Genomic DNA, 23,220 nt, shown 5'->3' on the forward strand with positions numbered 1-23,220 from the left:
AACAAGCAATGGCGGAAGAACAGGAAAATCAGCAACTAGCTTATGCTGCACAGAATCCAATCCTGATGGTGAATAGTAGCACGCATCCCATGAGGGAGTACGCGTACCATGTACTACATGATTTCTCTCCAGGAATCATATACCCAACGCCGGATGGAACCAGGTTCGAGATAAAATCTGTTATGCTCCAGCCTACTGGACAATTTGGGGGTGGTCGTGGTGAAGATCCTCACACCCATATGAAGTGTTTCCTGGAAATATGTAATCCATTTATGATTCCTAGAATCACCTCAGAGGCGATCAGGATATCGTTGTTTCCTTATTCTTTGCGTGATGATGCAAAACAATGGGTGAGCTCACTGGAGCCTAGTGAAATCACCACCTGGGAGAAGTTGGTGGAAAAATTTATGCAAAAATATTTCCCACCTACCACCAGCGCAAGGAGGCGTCGAGAGATTATTAACTTTGAAAAAAAGATGCTGAGACCTTAAGCGCCGCATGGGAGCGTTTTAAAGGCTTGGTCAAGAATTGCCCGAACCATGGACTACCTCTAAATATCCAAACGGAGACGTTTTATAAAAGACTGAATAGAGCATCGTAGATGGCAGCAAACGCAGCAGCAGCTGGTGGACTTATGGATAAATCTTACACTGAGGCTAACGAGATACTAGACCGCATTGCTAAACACAATATGGAATGGGTGGATGATACGAATGATGGAAGAGCTGACAGGAAGAAGAGATCTCAGAACGTTAATTCTATTGATGCCAACGCAATAGCCACACTTTTTGCTCAAGAGGCTACGATGACCAGCCTTCTACAGAACATAATGCCGAAAACGCATCAAATCAGCAGAAGGTGAATCAGATAGAGGCGTTTGGACAGCCCATGGTTAGCTGTATGGGCTGTGGAAATCCTCACTCCTATGCTGAATGTCCATAAAACCCTCAGTCAGTATGCTACATAAAAAATAATCCATTCTCTAATACATATAACCCTGGATGGAGAAACCATCCGAATTTTTCTTGGACAGAAGGAAATCATCAGGAGCACCACCCAGGGGCGAACCATCAGCAAAGGCATGGACCGCCGCCTGCATTTCAACAAATGAATCAGCAACATCAACAGCTCTTTAATAAAGGAGGACAGGCATCGAGCTCAGGATCTTCGATTAAGAAGCTATTGAAGGAGTACATAGCCCAGAATGACGCGTTGCTGAAAAGTCAGGCGTCATCTATCAAAAACTTGGAAATCCAGGTAGGGCAGATAGCGAGCGAGTTGAAAAACAAGCAACCTGGAGTTCTACCTAGCAATAGTTAAACACCTGGGAACAATAATGGGAAGGAGCAATGTCACGCGGTGACATTGCGAAGTGGAAGAGCTCTTGAAGAAAGAAGAATGAATCCAAGAAATAATAGTCCTTTAAAAGAACGCATCACACGTTCAATGGATCAGGAAGAAAGAACGCTCGAGACTACGAGCCATTCAAAACCCAGTACGTCTAATGCGGGAAAGCCTGAAGTAACTTTGAACGCACCATTTCCTAGGTGTCTGATGAAAAAGAATGATGAATAACAATTCAATTGCTTTCTTGAGCTCCTAAAGCAGCTGCATATCAACATTCCACTGATAGAGGCGTTGGAGCAGATGCCAACATAATAATAGTGCTAACGCAGGAGTGTAACGTGTTAGTAAGCAACAGTCTACCAAAGAAGCAGAATGACCCTGGGAGCTTTACAGTTCCTTGTTCGATAGGAGGATTGGATGTGGGTCATGCGTTGTGCAATCTAGAAGCCAGCATTAATCTCATGCCACTTTCAATTTTTAAGAAATTGGGGATTGGCGAAGCACAACCCATTTCTGTTACTCTTCAGTTTGCTGACAAAACAATTAAGTACCCAGAAGGGAAGATTGAAGATGTTCTGGTGAATATTGACAATCTCATCCCAGCAGACTTTATTATCTTGGACTATGAAGCAGATAAGGAGGTACCAATTATCCTTGGACGCCCCTTCTTAGCTACTGGGAAAGTTTTAATTGACGTGCATAAAGGGAAAGTAACTATGCGCGTGGACAATGAGAAGGTGAAGTTTAATGTGCTCAACGCATTAAAGTTCCCAGATAGTGAAGATTGTCAACTAAATGGTATTGAGTTGCCTGAAGAAGAGACTCATGTATGTGAGGTCCTCGCGTTGGAGGAGAACTTGGAAGAATCAGAGCCGTTAAGTCCGAATGAACGGCGGACAAAACCAACGTGTCCATCACTTGAAGAACCACCAGAACTTGAGTTGAAACAGTTACTTGGACACTTGAAATATGCGTTCCTTGGAACCAACAACACTTTACCTGTGATCATTTCCCCAAATCTTGCAGAGCCTAATGAGCAATCTCTCTTCGTAGATGTTGAAAAAGCACAAGCGTGCAATAGGCTGGACGCTTGCGGATATCCGTGGCATTAGTCCATCTTATTGCATGAATAAGATTAGGCTGGAAGAAGGAAAGTCGGGGTCAATCGAGCCTTAAAGAAGGTTAAACCCCATAATGAAAGAAGTGGTTAAGAAAGAAATTATAAAATGGTTGGACGGGGAGTTATTTATCCTATATCCGAAAGTAGCTAGGTAAGTCCAGTCTAATGCGTTCCCAAGAAAGGGGGAACGATCGTGATAGTTAACAGTAACAATGAACTCATACCCTCGAGGACTGTCACAGGCTAGTGCATCAGTATGGATTATAGGAAACACAACACAGCAACTAAGAAAGACCACTTCCCCCTTTCTTTCATCGATCAAATGCTTGACAGACTTGTGGGCAAAGAATTTTGTTGCTTTCTCGATGGATACTCTGGTTACAACCAGATTCTGATAGATCCGGAAGATCAGGAGAAGCCTATGTTTACTTGTCCCGTTGGAATATTTGCATTCAGACGTATGCCCTTTGGGCTGTGTAACACACCTGGGACATTTCAAAGATGTATGATGGCTATCTTCTCTGAATTCCTAGAAAAGACCGTTGAAGTCTTCATGGACGACTTTTCAATCTTTGGAGACTTATTCCAGTCATGCCTAGATAATTTGAAGGATGTCCTCGCTCGATGCGAGGAAACAAACTTGGTGCTGAATTGGGAGAAATGTCACTTCATGGTGACTGAAGGAATTGTCTTAGGTCACAAAATATCTAAGACTGGCTTGGAAGTAGATGAAGCCAAAATAGATGTCATAGCAAAACTTCCACCACCATCAAATGTAAAAACTTTATGAAGTTTTCTAGGGCATGTCGGCTTCTATAGACGATTCGTTAGAGGATTCTCTCAGATTGCACGACCTCTGAGCGCATTACTAGAGGAAAACCGGCCCTATGACTTTAATGAAGACTGCACTGACGCGTTTGATTGAACGTTGACGACAGCCCCAATACTGATAGCACTGGACTGGACACAACACTTTATTCTCATGTGCGACGTGAGTGATGTGGCAGTAGGAACAATGTTAGGGAAAAGGAAGGGTAATTTGATACACCCCATCTTCTACGCGTCCAAAACACTAAATGACTCTCAGGAACATCACAACACTACTGAAAAACAAATGTTGGTTGTAGTGTTTGGCATTGAAAAGTTTCGATCTTACTTAGTTGGTGCGTCAGCCACCATATACACCGACCACTCAGCCATAAAATTCTTGATGAGAAAAAAGGGCGTGAAGCCAAGGTTGATAAGATGGGTGCTGCTACTATAAGAGTTTGATATTGATATCCAGGATAGAAAGGGAACAGAAAATCAGGTGGCTGACCACTTGTCCAGGTTAGAAAATCAAGAAATGTAAGCCCAAGAAGGTGAAATCAAGGACGTATTTCCTGATGAAAGCCTGTTTAGAGCTGAAGGCAGGGAACCTTGGTATGCGGACATAGCCAATTATTTAACCGCCAAGCAACTCCCTGGGAACTTCAACTATCAGCAAAAGAAGCGGTTAATTCATGACAGCAAGTCTTATTTTTGGGATGAACCGTTTCTATATAAACAAGGCCCCAACTCCATAATGCGTCGATGCATTCCGGAGGAGGAGACACAACGCATCTTAGCTAAATGTCATGACTCTCTTTACGAAGGGCATTTCAGTGGGCAAAGAACTGCAGCGAAGGTTCTTCAAAGTGGATACTTTTGGCCCACCCTCTTTAAAGACGCGAGGAAGTTTGTTTGAAAATGTGACCCCTGTCAACGCACTGGGAATATTTCTTCAAGGGACGCAATGCCCTTGAACAATTTTCTCGAAGTTGAACTTTTTGATGTTTGGGGCATAGATTTTATGGGACTTTTTCCCCTGTCCTGTGGCCAACAGTACATCCTACTTGCGGTAGATTATGTATCTAAGTGGGTAGAAGAAGTAGCCTGTGCTAGGAATGATGCGTCCACTGTATCTAAGTTTCTTACCAGGAACATCTTTACATGCTATGGAACGCCAAGAGCCCCAATAAGTGACGAAGGTACGCACTTCATTAATCGCATCATTTCCAAATTACTTGCAAAATATAATGTCAGGCACAAGATCGCTAGTGCTTACCACCCACAATCAAATGATCAAGCAGAAGTATCAAATCGAGAAATCAAGTCTATCCTGGAGAAAGTCGTCAATACAACACGGAAGGATTAAGCACAGATGCTGGATGAAGCACTCTAGGCCTACAGGACTGCTTACAAAACTGCTATAGGTATGTCTCCATACTCTCTTGTATTTGGAAAAGCCTGTCATTTACCTTTAGAGTTTGAGCACAAGGCGTTTTGGGCAGTTAAGAAGTTAAACATGAACTTGGACGCCGCAGGCGCTCAACACAAACTTCAGCTCAACGAGCTCGAGGAGTGGCAATTGAACGCGTACGAGAACAATAAGCTGTACAAGGAAAAAACAAAGCATTGGCATGACCAACGCATCAGTAAGAAAGAACTTGTCGTTGGCCAAAAAATTCTATTGTTCAATTCACGTCTGCGTTTGTTTCTAGGAAAAATAAAATCCAGGTGGTCAGGACCTTTTATCATTAAGACAATCTTTCCATATGGAGCTATGGAAATAACGCGAGAAGATGACACCAATGCATTCAAAGTACACGGCTAGAGAGCTAAGCCTTACTTTGAAGATGGACTAGGATGCCCAAAGTCATCTCTCGCACTATGCGAAACCAATTGAGGCCCGCGTCGAAGTATTCCTGCGTTTGCATTGCCATATATTCTAGGGACGCTTCCTCTATCCTTATCTTTTTGCATTCTGTATTTTACGATACGTTTGAGTTTGTTGATTTATTTGTTTGGTTGTTTTAAGATTATTCTTTGTTTCTGTTTTTATAAAAATTGGAAACTTGTTTGTTTTTCTTTAAAAAGTTGTGTATAAACGAGTTAGGAATAATGGACGCGTTAGATGCAAGTCTAACGCATGGCCCAGTTGAAGGGACGAGTCTCGAGAACACAAAAACACTCGAGTATTTAGATAACCGAGACGTCTCTTCAACTTTACATTTATTGCAGACGTCAGGCGCCACCTGACGTTAGCCACTAACCCTCTCTCTCAGCCTATAAAATAACTCAATGATTAAAAGCCTTCTTCTTCTTCATTTTCACTCTCAAGCTCTCTAAAACTAAGGAAAGAAAAAAAAACCTCTCCGTCTCCCTCGCTTTCGATCTGCTCGAGCTTCTCCGGCCACAATGTCGTCCGCCTCAGATAGCTAGAACCAGACCGTGAGCTTTGGGAACAACTCACCGGTAAGCTCTTTTTCATCATCCTCTGTTTCGATTTTACCTCCTCCGAGCCCTAGAAAAACGCCAAAACCCTCACCCAAACCAAACCCATACACGGTGGAGCCACCTCTTCCCAGCGGCCGCCTGTTTCGAAACCTTCCTCAGCCTCCACGAAACTTCTTTCCAAAGTTTCCAAAGCCATCGTTACCCCTCCGGCCAAGATCCCTCAACTTAAACCTAAAACCCCTCAGCTAAAACCCAAAACTACCCTAAAGCCAAGGGCCAAGACACCTGCAAAACCAAGGACGCGTCCATCATCTACGACCGCCTCTAAACCCTACACCAAGCCTGCCCCACCACCAGTCATCCCTAACATCATTATGGTGGGTGCAACGCATAATCCACTCCCAGCCTACATCCATAACGCATCGTCACCTGCTGTGTGTCCACCACCCCCACTTTCTATCAAGCCCTTGGCCAACATTTATCTAGTGGAATCGGACGCGTCGAGCCAACCACCTCATTCGCCCATCCTCATATCTTCCCCTGGGACGCCTCATACCCCAATGGGCACCCCTCTATTTACTCCACCCATACTACCCTCTGACAGTCCTGCGTCAGAGCGCAATCTTGAAGGGTTGGCAGAATTGGCTCGACTGGATGAGCAAAAGGTTTTCGGTGCGATCTTGGCATCACTCAATCAAAGCCAAGAGGAAGAGCAGGTGATGCGTTCAGACCCACCTAACGCATCACTTGAGTTAGATAAAGCGGAGCGATATGCCATGATGCTTGAAGAGGAATTAGAAGAAGAAGAAAGGTAAAAAGAAGAAGAAAATAGAGAAGAGAGAATTGGCCCTGACGCATCTCAACCACGCCCATCCGACGCGAATGAAGGGCCTTTAAAATAAAAAAGAGTAACAAGAAAAAGAAGATCGATATTGAAGGAAGAAGAAGATGAGTAATCTGCATTCGGACCTGAGGGTGCAACACATGAAAATAGCTCAAGACACGACGCACTAGAGCCAAATTGGAAAACTACCAGCCCACAAGGCAAAGGCGAAGGAAGACGGATCTCCAAAGGAAATTGGAGAATGAACTAAGAGACTGGCAAGGCAAGCAAAAGAGCATGCGGCAGGAAAATGCACGGTAACCAACGCGTTACCTAAGAAGACCTCGGGAGGAAAGCATCAATTTAGTGACTTACTCGTAGAAAAGGGTTTTTTTCCCGAACGCCACCCACTGCCAATTTACATAACTGAGACAATAAACGCATTGGGGTGGAATCAGTTCTGCGTTGGGCACACCCGTATTTAGCCCAACCTCGTTCGCATGTTCTACAATAGTGAGTTTGATATGGAGAAGAACACAACTTTTGTTGATGGGGTGTTAGTGCGCTTCTCAGCAGACAAAATAAACGAAGTGTTCAACATTGATAGTAATCCGGACGTGAAAGGAAATCGCATCTTAGAGTAGCCAACGGCAAGGAAATTAGAAGATGTGTTAAGGATGGTAGCCAAACCTGGAAGCAAATGGAAAACATCGAGAAACGGGGCAAAAATGTTAGCTTCCAGGAATTTAACTCCAGACGCAAATTTTTGGTATTCCTTGATCAAACATAGCATCATGCCTACAACACATGACGAGACATTATCAAAGGAACGCGTCCTGGCTACCTATTACGTCATGTAGTGCATTCCTTTGGACGTTGGAAGAATTATAAGGGATCAGATCAAAGCCATCAAGACTAAGCCACGAGGGCAACTCTACTTTCCATGACTCATCTGCGTACTATGCGAATGCGGGGGCATCCTTCTGAGGGATGATCATGAAGATATCGATGGCTTAATAGATATAAAGTTAGTAAGGCATCTACTTCGTATTTCACCGCATCAACCTGCCTTACCTGCCAAGGAAGTGGCAACCAAGCCTCGATCATCCAAACGCGCCCCCAAAAGAAGACGTGTCCAGATTGTTGAACACAACGATGAAGCTTCAGAACACGAAGAACATGAAGCTGAGCTTGAACTTCCGGCTGAAGAAGCGCAACCACCCCTCAATCTTACTTTCCATGACTCACCATTGGCCCCGCCAGAAGGGAGTCCTAATCAAACGCACCAAGAACCAACTCATATAGATTAGGACATCCTTTATTCCCCTCCTTCGCCCCAACCGAGTCCAATTCCCAACTTTGTGCCTCATCCAATAATTTTTTAGCCAACTGGGCTAGGGTTAAGCAATGTAGCAAATTTTGAAGACCCAGTTGGAAGAAATGAAGAACCAACACCACCTCAATGCAGCGCAGACTTAGAAGAGTTGAAAACTTTTATCAGTGATCAGCTCAGACCATTGGTCGCGTCTATCGAAGGTCTTCAGCAATAGAATTGGGTTTTAAGGGATTATCTAAGACAACAAATAAGATGGATGCAAGACTAATTTGTTTACACAATGCAATACATCAATCAGGTCTTGGTTGGAATGTTTGCTCTGCCTCCACTACTTGCCCATCTTAGAAACCCCTTGCGTTTCATGAATGAAGACCTTGAGGAAGAATGAAGAGATGATGCGCCAACACAATAGAGTTTTGAGGTGTTCGGTTATTTTTGTATTTTGATTTAATTGTTCTTTTGTATCTGCTTGACTTGTTTGTTTACTTCATGTGGATTTATGAAAATCAATGAGAAATTCTTATCATTTGTTCCTTGCATTTGACCGTGGCATACCTGATTTTTTGTTCTTTAGATATTTTCTAAGTCTTGTACTCTGCCTGACCTCAATGATATCAACTATATGAAATCTATAAGTATAAAGTAGGCGTTAGGAAAATCAACAAGGCCCGAACTTCTCTAAAAAGGTTATGTTTATCTTCTAACGTGTGCAAGCTTTAAGTCTTAAACTCCTTTCAGACTCTCAAAGCCTTTTTGAAATTTTGTTTCTCTTTTAGCAATGAGGATTTAGCTTGTCTCCAAATTTAGGATAAGTAGCTCATCTCCAAATTTGGGGATGAGGGAAATCCGAGTTAAGATGCGTCAAACAAATACATCATAAGGAAAAAGGGACAAAATAAGAAAAATATTAAACACGACTCCTCTGTCATTACTTCAAAAGAAAAACCTTAAAATGGCATGAGTTTAGTTGGAATAGGCACTTAGCCGTAGTTGGATGCTCGCATGACAACCGTGGGGGCAAGCCAAAACGAAGTTAAGTCTTCTAGACCAACGCGTCCCATATAACTCCTCTATCTAGTCTGAAGAAATTATATCTTGAAATGCATGAATATTATATATGAGTTTAGTTGTGAAAGGTTCTCACCCGTAGTTGGATACTCACATGACACCCGTGGGGGCAAGCCAAAACGAAAGTGGGATAGCTGGAACAACGCATGGGTAAAGTAAAAATTCATAATTGTTTTTTTCTTTTTATCCAGCATTTATCTTAAAAAGTGCATCTAACGCATTGCTGGTTTAGAAAAAATGATAATGTTTTGAGAAATGAAAGGAGTTGTGATAAAAGGCCTGTTGCACCTGAAACTAAACATTAGTCCTTTTAGAAAAGAGTCAATCTGAGTATATTTTCAAAACTCTTATCTCAAGCTTATGACAGAATATGATGAGAGGGGAACTCTGCACACTTAAGATAAGGTAGATAACAAAGAATTATTTTGGAATGCTTAAGGACAAGCATTGTTCAAATTTGGGGGTGGTGATAACTTGTAGAAATACAAGTTATTTTTGCTCTTAAGTTGGAACAACTAAGGTTTCTAATGATAAATTCTCCTCATTTTTAGACGAAATGCATGGATTTATTCAAACACTAGCAAACTCATACAAAAGAAGTTTTGTTACTAAATATCACGACACTAACACACTGTATTGCAGGATTTCAATACAAGGATTAATGCTAACGCATTAGACAAGTGCCACAAGAAAAGCTCTAATGCATGGGCCATGCGTCGGAGGGAGTTCAACGCAGAGAAGATTTATTGCTCCAGGCTGATTGTGTCACATCACCACTTGCAAGTATGGGCACCTGCAGCAAGCAGCGTCTGAAAAGCTTCTGAGAGTCAGGCGGCTAATCAGGGCATGGACTTTAATGCTGATCAGAACATGGACTTTAATGCTGCCCATTCACTAAGTGGACGTGACCAACGCCTATAAATAGATGAAGTCCCTCCAGAGTAAAAGAGTTCGAAAATTATCAAGATCCTTACTCTCTGTATATTGTAGTCATAGTTTTAATTCTATAGAGGTTGTGTTGTGGTGCTAGACGATTAGAAAGGTTGAGAACCACTACCACCGTCAGTTAGAGAGCGAAGGAAGCTACTCTTGAGAAAGATACTCCATCCAATTCCTAAACAAGTGATTGTACACAACGAGGTTGAGCCAAAGAAATACAAGAGATTGTATTCTTTAACTTGACTCGGTTTTCTTCTTCTCATTTATCACTTCATTCCATTTGATTAAATATTGCTTTTATAAAGACTCTCTGTTTCTTTATAAAATTCATATGTTTGATCCATCATACTTGCCATTGTTTATTTCTCATTTGTGTTGAATGCATTAATACTTTATGCACAACTTCATTCTAAAGCTCAAGCCAACTTGACAAATTGGTAACAACATCTTTTAACTTAGATTGTTCGAAAGAATAACTAAGTTGCATTAAGTAGGACGCCTAGTACAGCTAGAGATAGACTTACTAGTGTCTATTGCATTTTATGTTAGACGCATGCATCCTAGAGATAGGCTTTGTATGTCATTCGCGTTGAGAAATGTTGAATGAAGTCTGATACATAAACAAAAGATAAGCAAATCACTCCATTTCATCCATATCACATCCTAGTTATGTACACTCATTTTAGACCGACGCGTCCACTTACCTTAAATTTCATTTTCGCATGATCCATCATTCACTACTCAACTCTTTTGCATCTCTTGCACAGGCATAGCAATTTAGTGTAAATAACACATTTCTCACATTCATTTAGGAAAACCCCTACAGTAGATACAACGCAAGGTCTGCGTTTAGTTAACTGAATCCCTGAGTTCGACCCTGGACTTACTAGGAACCTAAATTAGATTTATACTTGGGCCTAGTTTAGGAAAACTTGAACGTCATTAGAAGGAGTTGTGTGCGTTCTATTGCAAATATTTGACGCCTCAATGCATTACATTTACTTAAACACATCGAAGCATAAACGCATCACTTATATTTAGAACTTATTTCTCCAATTTATTTTACACAATACACTCCTAGAGAAAATCACGATAACAACGAATAGGCATACTTTTTCAGCAAATAATTTCGATAATACTAAGAGGAATTTTTCTTTCCAATATTGATTATTGCAGTCTGTTTAAATGTAAACTTTACTTAAGAAAACATCTTTATACCATTTGAAATATTGAAGCTTTGGACAAATAAGATTATAAAGTATTTCAGAACTTCGTTCTTGGAATTGAATGGGCTCCCCTATAAAGTTTTGAGTAATGGTGCAAATCAAAGTTGCAACAGCATCTTGTGTTTGATTTATTATCGTGCCACTTTATTCAACTTTAATGGTAGCTACGATTCTTGTTTTGTCAATTGAAGATACAAAATTATCCCACCATCATTTTAATTTTCAATGAATCTGGAAATTAGTATTGAGCAATTTGGTGGTCTGTATTTTGATGTATCTTATAAGTAGTGTCGACTAAGGTATCTCATGCATTAAATTTAGAATTTGATGTTAAGTCAAGGCATCTATATTTCATTCATAGATGTCATTTCCTGTATATTAAGTCTAGATTAATTGATGTCTTTCCTCATATTGCATGTCAGGGTGAGATGGTATAGAACAATAATTTCTTAATTTTGGCTATCTAGGATTTGTTATCTTTTGAAGGGTAAGGTTCTAAAATTGTTCTTCCAATTTATTATCAAAATTCTGTTATAGTTTATGAATATCTTAATGATTTTCACCAGGAGTTTCATTTATGGTGTATACGTTTGATGTTGATGTATTTGATACTTCTAATGAATTAAGTTTTAAGTTTTGTTATTGAAGGTTAATTTGTCTAATATATTATTAGATTCTTTATTTTAAAAAATAATTAATTTTAAATCTTTATTCGAAATTTCAAAAGGTTTAAATAATGGTTTTGTTTTATCAATTGGTTCATGTTGCGATTTTATTGGATAATGTTGGAGTTCGAGTTTAGATTCTATTCTCTCCACTTGTTTGGATATTGTATGTAAAATTTTATTGGAATAATTACTCTGTAATTGTATATTTTTAATATCTTTTAATATTGGTACTTTTGTTTCGATTTCAGGTATGGGAATCATTTTGAAAGGAGAAACTATTACTTCTTGATCATTGTTGTTTTGAAACTTAATTTCTTCTAAAGGAGGATATGTAGAGGTTATGTATTTTTTAGAATTTGTAGTCTCCCATGTGGGAGAAGAGGTATTTGTGTTAATAGTTTGATATGAAGGGGATGTAATGTTTTGATAATATGTCCTATATTTCATTCAATGGAAGAAATATATATTTATTTTGTGTTTTTCCATTTTTTTGTAGTATTCATAACAAATCTCACTTTGATTAGTTTTGTTAAGGGATTAAAAAAATATCTCTTAAGAATTTACTTTCGTCAGACCAAAGTTCTTTATCTAGTTCTATTTTGTTAACCGTAAAGGTTTGAAAATAATATTTAATTGACGAATTGCATATCAGAATGAGTTGAAGATAAAGTTGGATCCTTATCTTTTGTATAAAAAGGTTGTAGTATTGTATTATCAAATCGCACTCCTTGAAGGTTTATAGAAGTACTTGGTTGAGGAGGTTCATATGTAGTAGAAAATCTAGGAAGTTCTATCATTGAAGTTTGAAATTTTATTTCTACACTTCTATCTTCATTTTCAATAATTTGGGTTAATTTTGGATATTCAATCGATGTTTTAAAGGTGTTTTCTAAAATGCATCTGGGATTATGAGTAATTTGATTCCAGAAAACATTCTTGGAGTAAAAGTATTTGAGTATTTAGTATTAGCTTCCATTAGAAGGGTTTGATCTTTTGGAGAAGTCCTAAGAGCTTTAGGAGATAAATTTTTATGTATTAATTTGTAATGTATTCGAAATATTCCTACGATAGATTTAGTTTGTGGTTACCAATCCATATGTAGAATTTTAATATCAAGCATTAAAGATTGAAGTATATTTGGATCATTTAATGAAACTGAAAAGTTTGGATATCAATTAAAGTAAACTGATCCTCTTTCTAGATTTGATTCAACTATAGAGAGTACTGAATTTGAAAAGTTTTTATGTCTTCTATCACGTAATAGAAATAGAATGAGAATATCTAATCATATCTTGTAAAGAGGTTTTATGGCAATTTGAACTAATCCTATATGAAGAAATTTATATTTTTCGTGATGTTGAAGAATTGATTGTCTTGAGAACAAATGAAGAGTTTATGAGATTTTATTACTTTTAACTAATTGTTTTATGGTCTTGATTCAATAATCTTGAAGAAAGTCCAATTTTCCTATTTGATAAATAATATTAACATCTACTTTTGGTATATTCCAATTATGGAGGCTTTTTTCTATTTTTGCTATTTGAAATTCTTGACTATTGACTATGGAGAGTTGAGAATTATTTGCATAATCTTCAATTATGTTTAAGTCTTTTGTAATATGGGCTTTAGAGAGTATTTTTTCAATTAACTTAGACAATAAAAATAAGATTCTAATGATCTATTGTGACGGATAATCAAGATGCCAAAATTCTACAATAATGGAACACCAAGCTTATCACCGATCTTACGATTCTACTGTCGGGAACACAAGGTTTATCAAAGTACTATTCAATAAAATTAATTAATAAAACTTGATTATTATCAGAAATGATACTTAGAATAATATTAAGTCAAATGCTGATAAATATTTAATGCGATGTTAATTGCAGTAATATACTCTACTAATGTGTATATATATTGCCATAATCTTGCTTTTATTTCAAGCTTTATTTATTTGATATTAGATATATGTTTTATAATGAATTGAAGGCGAGTGACTATAATTGTAACAATGATTCCATAGGGAGGTAAAAGTTGTAGAATTAACTCAAGTTTAAAACCAAGATTGCAACACATGTTCATGTTTAAAGTAAAGATTCCAATAATTTATAGTTTGATATACAATTTTTTTAAAAAAAAATCTTATATCATACCAAATTTAGAGGTAAAATAAGTTTTTTTTATATTTTCATATACTTTTGTTCTTGTAGTATTGTTTTTTTCTATCTTTCTATCTTTCTTTTTTTTAAGATTGATCCTCTGATTTCGAAATTGAATGTACATACTTAATACCAGTTAAGCTATAACCTTTTTTTTTTTTTGTATTGGTTTTATTGTACTTGTTTTATAACATGATCAAAATTTTATATATATATAAACTCTAATCTCGAGATTGATAGTACATATTTGATGTTAATTGAACTATACTCTCTTTTTATATGGTTCTTATTGTGCTTGTTTTATAGCATGATAAAAATTATAACTGAATTATGCTTATTTTGACATCAAAATTATATTATTACTTAAAAAAAAAAAAAAAAGGAAATACTAAAATTGATGCTTAAAAAGTTGAAAATGGCCCATGTAGAGTAGTAGAAAACAAAGTTTAGAAAAAACAAAAGAAAAAGAAAAAGAAAAAGAAAAAATGGAAAAGAAAATGTTAAGTAGGCGTTATCGTTTTAAGGCGTGGGGGCCACTAAAGCACCAAGTTGAAAGAACAAAGAAATTGCTTCCTTTTTTTATTTAAAAAATTAAAAAATAAAACGGTTGTCCTTTGCGTATTGTTGGAGGGAAACGCAATAAAACGCTCACAACTTTTAATCACACTTGTCCTTAAATCCTCCACCGTCCGATCTTCCCCTTCACCTAACCTAAACTTCTCACCCTTCCACGTGTTCCCCTTTCATTGGATTCTTTTGCCGTCTCAATATTGTAGATATATAGATACCAATATCACTTCCACTTTCACTCCCATTTCTAAGATTTGTATTTTATATTTAATCTCTATTTTTTACTAAATATTCGTTTAAATCTTATAACAATTATGAATTTAAAATTTAAAATTAATTTTGATAGCGATTAAAAATCGATGAAACTTAATTAATTAAATTAATTCATGCATAGTAAAGACTGGAATTGAGTATTTAGTGACTCAATATGTGTTATATATAATGTTTTATCAAATATATGTGTGTCCGTTTTAATCACTTTTCAACATTTTGGTGGCAGTCAGACCATGTGCTTAGTTTCTTGATGCTATTGTATTTTCTATAAATGTATCTATTCGACCTTTTGGTCATAACTTTTAGATAGAGATTAAAATATCAATGTCAATATAGATATCAAGATTTCAATTTTACGCATATATAGATATCGACGGATATTTTTGTAAGTCACAAAATTTATAAAGTTTATTTAGATTAATAATTAAATTGTTGTTTCTCCCAAATTAAGTTATGAATATTGTTATTAGTACTCTATTCATATTGAACTAAATATATGTCATTTTTTTTATGTTTTACAAGTATTTATAAACGATGTTGGAGATGTAACGACCCGACTTCCTAGGACTTATACTATGCCGCTACTACATGCAAGCATAAATCTCAAAACGACTCTCTCCTAAATTTTAACTAAAGTCAAAAGAATTTTATTAAATATATAGTTTTGTAAAATCTAAATAACTGAATTTTTTTTGTCGAGGTCCCCCTGAAATAGAAGTTCAAAATAAATTTCATGAAGCTGTATAAATAAAATTTTCAGACTATGGAACTCTAAGTTCAAACATCAATACTAGAATTTAAAACATGAAAACATGAAAACATGAATGGAAACATCCCTTTGGTCCTAATGGCACGATCACAGATTCCTTCTATCATTAGCCAGTATGTCCTTTCTCTTACCTGAAAACATAACATAAGAAAAGATGACTATAAAATACTCGGTAAGTAATCCCACTATCGGGGTCAAGCTAAGTATTTATGTCCAATAAAAGCAGCATTCTAGTGAGACATGCAAAAACCTCTACTTATCATGGACGACCATCTAGTGAATAATTTAACTTACCGTCGTTGAGATATACCCACACTGGTGAAATCCCGAAGGAGATCACCAACATCTGGTGAAGTCCCGAAAGAGATAACTAACATTTGGTGAATCCCGAATGAGACAATAACCTTTGGTGAATCCTGTAGGAAACACAAACCTCTGATGAAATCTCAAAAGAGATCACTAACATCTGGTGAAATCCCGAAGGAGATCACTAACTTCTGGTGAATTTCGAAGGAAACACAAATCTCTAGTGAAATCTCAAAGGAGATCACTAACCTCTAATGAATATCAAAGGAAACATAAATCTCTAGTGAAATCCCAAAGAGATCACAAACCTCTAGGGTATCTCGAAGGAAACACAAACCTATGGTGAAATCCCAAAGGATATCACAAACTCTAGTGGGTACATGACTACGGGTAGGGGGCAACTATTACTAACATAAATGTCATGCATCATAAAATAGAGTCTCATACATGAATCATAACATAAAGCTCATATATCTTCATTCGTGTCAAATAAGATCTAGTTCATGCTCATACATTCTTATAAAATATCGTCTAAAACAAGATCATGCTCATGCTCATAACATACTTCAAACAGAATGGTCATATGCTCATATATCTTCCCTAAACAGGCATCACGATTACCCAATCTTAGAGCCATTAAATTTATCCAACTTGTAACGCCCTGCACAAAAGCAGTTCCAATAGTAAAATTACTTATCTTGGAATTAAGTTCAAATAGCTAGCAATTTAATTTCGCAAAACCTTGAATCCTGAATAAATCCAAAAATATAAACCGAAATTAAATCCAACGTTTAGGGCACAATTTGAAAAAACTTAACCTGAATGTCTCCGAACAACTTGCCCAACATGTGGTTTGATCCAAAACCACTTCAAAGCTTCAAAATCAACACGATCCAACAACTATATCACCAAAATCAACCTTTATCTATAATGGACAGCAGCTTTAGACCTTCAAAAACCACAATTAAAACAAAAGTTAAGTCGACACTTAGTGGGTATCAAAAAATTCTCAACAAATATCCCAAACCTTACAAAAAAAAGGACGCCAAACAATTTTAATCTTGCCGAAAACCACCTAGAAGTTTGTAAAACTCAATTTCAACATCAAGATAATATAAGTAAGCCAAAATTTGATAGGTATTCAAGATCTTCTAAGAAAACCCATAATACACCAAATAACTTACCCAAAATATCAATTCCAGTGACAATGGCACTAGCGATGGTGGTGACGACGGCAACCATAGATGGGCGGCAGGCGTTGTTGTCAGATGGGGCAAATTGTTTAGGCTAGTGGCTGGTAGTGAAGGTCTTGCATGAGGACGGTTTGTGAGGGTGAGAGAGAAAGGGGTTTCCAGTTATACATAATTTATTCAGTAGCGAATACGGATGAATCAGAGCTCCAAACAAAAATCCAACCATTCAAAACGAGACTTTATATGTCCCAAACAGACTGTCAGCACAATCCAACAATTCAAACTTCGGTAATCGGCAATTTTGTGAAAAACTGTCGTTGAAAAACCGAACTATTATCTTTTTCTCAGATTTTCTGCCTCTTTTCACCCTCCTTTAATCTTCATTTTTTTTTCAAATTTTAAAAAGATAAATCAAATATTTTATCACAATATCTCCAGAAGCTCCAAAGATTCTATCAAATTAATAAATCAACTAACTTCTCAAATTATCTTAATTTAGGCTCAAAAACCAAAATTAAAGGGCATAAAATCCATCAATTTAATACAAATTAAATCCTTCCAAATATTTAAATCAATATGTCCAATAATTTAAGATAATTAACCACAATTTATCTAGAACTCGGAATGTTACATGAGATATGTATAGATATTTAATATCGATGTCGAACCATTCGATTAGCAGTTATATCGACATGTCGACAGATATTTTCATCATTGCTTTAAGAAGAAACATCCAATTTGAGAATGACCTAACATTTTCTTTATTTCCCGTCCTCTTTTCTTCAACATTCTTAGATTTGATGGATTCTAAGTGGAATTTTAGCTATATCTTGACGTGTGGCTAAGTTTATATCGTCAATGATTCGGAGGTCTATATCGGGCTTAGCTACATAATACTGCGAGATTGTGTATTGAATTTTTCTGTCATATTCTTCTGCATTATTTATTTTTCAAGTTTTGTTTAATCATGAGCATGCTTGTTTCTACTAAATCGATGCCTAAGTGAAGTAAGTCGTCTTCATTCTGCAAATGCAAACACAATCCATAATTGTTGTGTTGAATGTAATCGAGTAACATCTAGATTATCTCATGTGTGTGTTTGTTTAGGCTTTTTCTAAATGTTCGTAACTTGCATGATAGGTCTTAAACTTAAAAGAGCATTGTAGTTAACTTAGATTTCTCGTTTAATTAGAGTATCTAATTTAGTCCTTATAACTTAATGTTTTTGACTAAGTAGTATGAAATATTTCTTATCTTCAACTATTTAGTTAATTTAGAAATTGATTAATTTGAAGTATTGAAAGGATTAGTAAAGGAGTCTCAAGGCTTGTCGGCTTTTTCGGTTTAGTCAAATTTCAATTGAGTCTTTAACAAAGAATTTGGTTAGACCTTAAACTTCAATGATCAACGTTACATACTAGCTATCCCGGCATACTCCAAATTGGTGTTGATAATCATTTTATTTTATTTTATTCCTTTGAAAATTAAATCCATAGACACTATTTCTACCTCCAAATTTCTTCATTTGTTATCTAACTTTTAGCAATGGTTTAAACAATCGAGCCAAAATTTTAAAACTAAAAAAAATAGCTTTTGAAAATTTGCTTTTGTTTGGCTAAAAATTCAACAATTGTACTAAAGATGCAAATCGTGGTAAGAAATAAGTAGGAAATAGACTTAATGTTCAAAAACAAAAACAAATAACGAAATGGTTACCAAACGAGACCTTAGTCCTTATACTTTCAAATTTGTAACAATTTAGTCCTTAAGGTAAGAAAAAAATCTTCAAAATTGGATGTCAATTTTATTATTTTATAATGTAGACTTTGTATTTAATAAAAATATTAGGTCTCTAATTAATTTATCGATTTATTTATGTGAGAAAGCTCATTAAATCTTCACAATAATTTCTATGACAAGGATGAAATTGTTACAAATTTGAAATTATATGGACTAAATTATTACAAAATCGAAAGTACATGGACTAAATTGTTACAAACCAAAGTTCATGGACTAAATTGTGACTTCTATTAAAGTTTAGGGACTATAGGAGGCATTTAGAGCAAGAAGTCGGTTATTATAATCCTAGGTTATTATAGTTGAGTTATAATAGTTTGTATTTGTAGTGTAAATTATTTTAGTTTAGATTATAATAGTATGTGTTTGAGATGTAAGCTGTTTTAATTTGAGAAGAAAATATTAAATATTGTAATAAAGAATAAAAAAATAATGAATGTAAAATAGTAAATACGGTAGCAAATAGATGTTTTGAAATGATGTTGACCATAGCTATTTGGAGTATACAAAAAAGTATTTACTGTAGCAAGAGGTGATTATTATAATCTTAAGATAGTCCTTGCCTCAAACACACCCTAAAGGCCTGAAATGGTATATCCTACATCTTATATCATCAGTGTTTGGAGGTCCATTATCTTATCTTACTGATTTTAATTGTTTGTGGGCCCATTTTCGAAACGTATTTCGTATCTCACTGTCATTTTCCTACCGTATATCGTATATCATTTCAGTGCTTGAACATACTCGATCATACTCGATCAAAACTCCCGAGACATCAAAACTCTCCAAACATCAAAATCCCCTATATCCTATATCATCGCAACGCCCCAAACAGCCCTATTTCAATTGCACAAACCCTCGTTATGTTATATAACTCCGACAAAGAGAATTCAATTAATTGTGGCTCCATGTTGGTCAACCCATCCTACATATACTACAAGTTTAAGTTAGACATAGTATTAAATTATTTAATAAGGGCTGTATTAAATTATTTAATAAGGGCCTCAACCACCCTTCCATCAAATTACATAACAATTTTTCTTTGTACTTTGGTAGAAGTTTGGAAGAAAAATAATTTTATACCATTGATGTTGTAAAATCAAGTGAAAATTAGTCATAAATTACTAATGAATGATCTAAATTGGTTAATTTATAAAAGTTTAAAGTTTAAATTGATATAGCTATTAGTTGTAGTTAGGGTTCAAATTGATACAACTCTCAAAGTTTAATATTTCATTTGTTACATGGTTGAGAAAATAATGTTATTAATTGTGATATACTTATTTATTTATTATTCTTTTAATATCCATTAAGGTTATGAAGATTCGAATCACGGACCTCATGATTGCTAATACACTCATGTGATAATTGACCTATGTGTGTGATAATTGACCTATGTTGGGTTTAGGTTTAGAGTTTAGGGTGATGTATTTATTTAAGGTCTATATATCGTAATGAATTTCTATAAGTTAGCAATGCAATAATGTAGTTGATGAATAATGAGTGCAAACCTCTTGCCTACCACTAGAAAGGACGGATAGGCAATTTGGAAAAAGTGGAGTTGGCTATTATTCATTGTAGTTTTATTGAGAAAGCCTTGTGTTTCACTACAATTATATCGTCTTTTTCTAAGTAAGCTCATATATAGATCGAGAAGATTTCTAACATAAAAACTAACACAATGGTATATATGTTGTATGATTGGGTCAAAGTTATATATCGATCATTCGTGTGAAAACAGATGGAGTTAGGGGAGTTTTTTTAACCAACCCAAAAAATCATATTAGGTTGGGTTGAGAACACGGTTTCCAATACTTTAACCCATCCCTTGGGTTAGGTTATGGGATTATTTTTTTTTTTATAAATTTAAAATACGTAAATTTATCTATAAAACACATGATTAATAAAGTAAAATGTCATGAAACTCAAATGTTAAATATCATGATATCTATTACAAACTTTAAACAAAGACAAATATCGTAAGTTTGTAACAATCCTAACAAAAATTAAAAACTCAACTCAAAGCTAAACCTTAAGAATTAAAACTTATGTTATTTAATATATATATATTATGGGTTGGGTTAGGTCAATCTGAAAAAAAAATTATTCAATCTGAAACCGAACCCAACTCGATAAAAATAGAAAACAACTTTACCAAACTCAACTCGAGAATAAAACTTTCTCAACTCAACCTAAACAGTCTGGGTCGGGTAATTCAAGTTATCGGATCATTTGAACACCTCTAATATTGATGTCAATATCAAGGTTTTAATTTTACGGATATATTGATGGACATATCAATAAAAAATATTGATACATATAGATATTTCATTTAATTGAATAATTTATAAAAATTTTGTAAACTAATATTTAAATTATTTCTCTCTAAGTCATAGATCTTACTATTAGTATTTATATTTAGATTGGTGACTAATTGATGATATATTTTTATATATTTTATGAATATTTATATGAGATATCGAGAATACATATTAAACTTTAATTAATATCAATGTCGTATCCTCCAATTAACAAATATATTGATGTATCAGTGAATATTTGAACCATTACAACCGGGCATGATTTATTTATCATGTGTTTACAATCATTATTTAACTAAACATGAATTTGATTTTATTTATTTATTATTATTATTTTTTTTTTTTGAGAAAAGAATTTGAATAGAGTTAAGAGACATGTCTTTTTTAAAAAAGTTCGTTTTTTCTTGTGCATAAAATAACTATAAAAACTAATTTAAGGTTGTTAACGCATCTTTTTAGTTTTGATTCTTAAACCTAAATTATTGTAATTGAATCTTACACCTCATTAAGATTTGATTGTAAATACAATCAAGTTTTAGGTGAAAATAATGGTTTAAATTAAGGTTTGATAGTATGATTATAACAATTTCATTTAAAAAAAAATTGGAAGTTTTTATTTCGTGGTCTAATATTAAATGCCTTTTGTGCTAAGTTTCAAGTTGCCTCGCTTTTGGTTATAATCTTCATATTGTAAATTTGAATCCACATGGTTTGGCTCGTCGTGGTTCTAATAAAGCGTCATGCTTGTGGGTTGTATATCTTCCCTAGATTATTGTTATTTGCCCTGATGTTGTCATTCCGTAATTTCATTCTTCTTTGAGTTTTTTTTTTTAAAAAAAAACCTTGCATAATTTGGCCAATTATCCAAACATAATTTAGTTCATAAGATTCTTAATTACCATCTTAATAGGTAATGGTCGGATCTTCGTTCCACAATTGTTTTAGTCTTTTTTAGAAAAAAAGCTCATATAGTTCGAAAATAGTTTTTACTAATCAAATATCAAAGATTAAAACATTATTAACGTTTCTTGTAATTAAGTTGAAAGTTTGAACCTCTATGACTATATTATGGAAACAAAACATTCAATCTTTTCTATGAAAAAGAAAATTACCAACATCTTACCTTATTGAAAAGATAAAGTAAAATTATAAAAGTGAAAATTCACAAAACATCCTTCACATATATTCACCAAAAAGAAAACACTTTTAGGTTTTTCTTTTCTTTCCAAAACAATTTCCCATTTTTAACTTTTACTTTGCTTGATCTTCAATCAATTTTTTCATTATATAAGTTAATAGTTGAGAAAATTACAATGGAGGGTTGAATACCCAATTCTTTAGTTTAAATTTTTGGACCATGTTTGGTAAGTAATATAAAATTAGAAATTTGAAAACAAAATATTCAATCAAAATAAAGTTATTTTATTTCATGTTTTTAGATATGTTTGGTAACAAGAGATAGAAATTGAATCTCAATTTAAATAATGGTTCAAATTTTTTTTTTTTTTTTTTTATGATACAAGAAATTATAAAATTTGTTGCCACTAAACATTAAGTTGAATATGTCCTAAAAGTATATTAAATTGTATATAATTTATAAATAATTAATTTATGAACATTTTTTATATTAAAAATTTTTAATTTGTACAAATATTGTTTTAATATCATATAATTATGATATATTATATTATATTATATATTTTTAACATAACAAAAGTTAATTGAGTTTTTAACCTTAAGTACTATACTTATTAAAGTTTCTATATTTTATATATAAATATACATTTTAAATTTTCAAAGTTACACTTTAAAAAAAAATCATATAAAATTTAGATACAATAAAACTATAAAAAGATTATAGAATTCGTAATATTTGAATCACAAAATCTAAAAAAACATATATCAAACGTACATTTGTTAAACTAAAAAAATAAAATCCAAATTACTCATCACATCTATCCGTTCATATTTCTGAAAAGAAACATGTTCACTCTCTTTAGATGACATTTTTAAAATCCAAAATAAGAAAAAAAAAAAACTTTAGAAT

The 23,220-nt window shown here is 34.6% G+C and overlaps 1 protein-coding gene and 1 non-coding gene across 2 annotated transcripts; one reads left to right on the forward strand and one right to left on the reverse strand.

The window, feature by feature from the left end:
* Positions 1–443: 443 nt before the first annotated feature.
* On the reverse strand, positions 444–546 carry LOC150031833 (small nucleolar RNA R71). The gene has a single exon (XR_016525643.1). It is a non-coding gene; the product is annotated as a small nucleolar RNA R71 (small nucleolar RNA).
* A 900-nt stretch (positions 547–1,446) lies between these two features.
* On the forward strand, positions 1,447–2,459 carry LOC150031834 (uncharacterized). Its single transcript, XM_090308294.1, has 2 exons — positions 1,447–1,495; positions 1,609–2,459. Exons 1-2 carry the CDS (start codon positions 1,447–1,449, stop codon positions 2,457–2,459), a joined length of 900 nt encoding a protein of 299 aa, XP_090164420.1.
* Positions 2,460–23,220: the final 20,761 nt, after the last annotated feature.

The sequence above is a fragment of the Benincasa hispida genome, chromosome 12 (assembly GCF_027475165.1).
Source record: "Benincasa hispida cultivar pf3 chromosome 12, pf3_genome.v1.1, whole genome shotgun sequence".
NCBI classification, from domain to species: domain Eukaryota; kingdom Viridiplantae; phylum Streptophyta; class Magnoliopsida; order Cucurbitales; family Cucurbitaceae; genus Benincasa; species Benincasa hispida.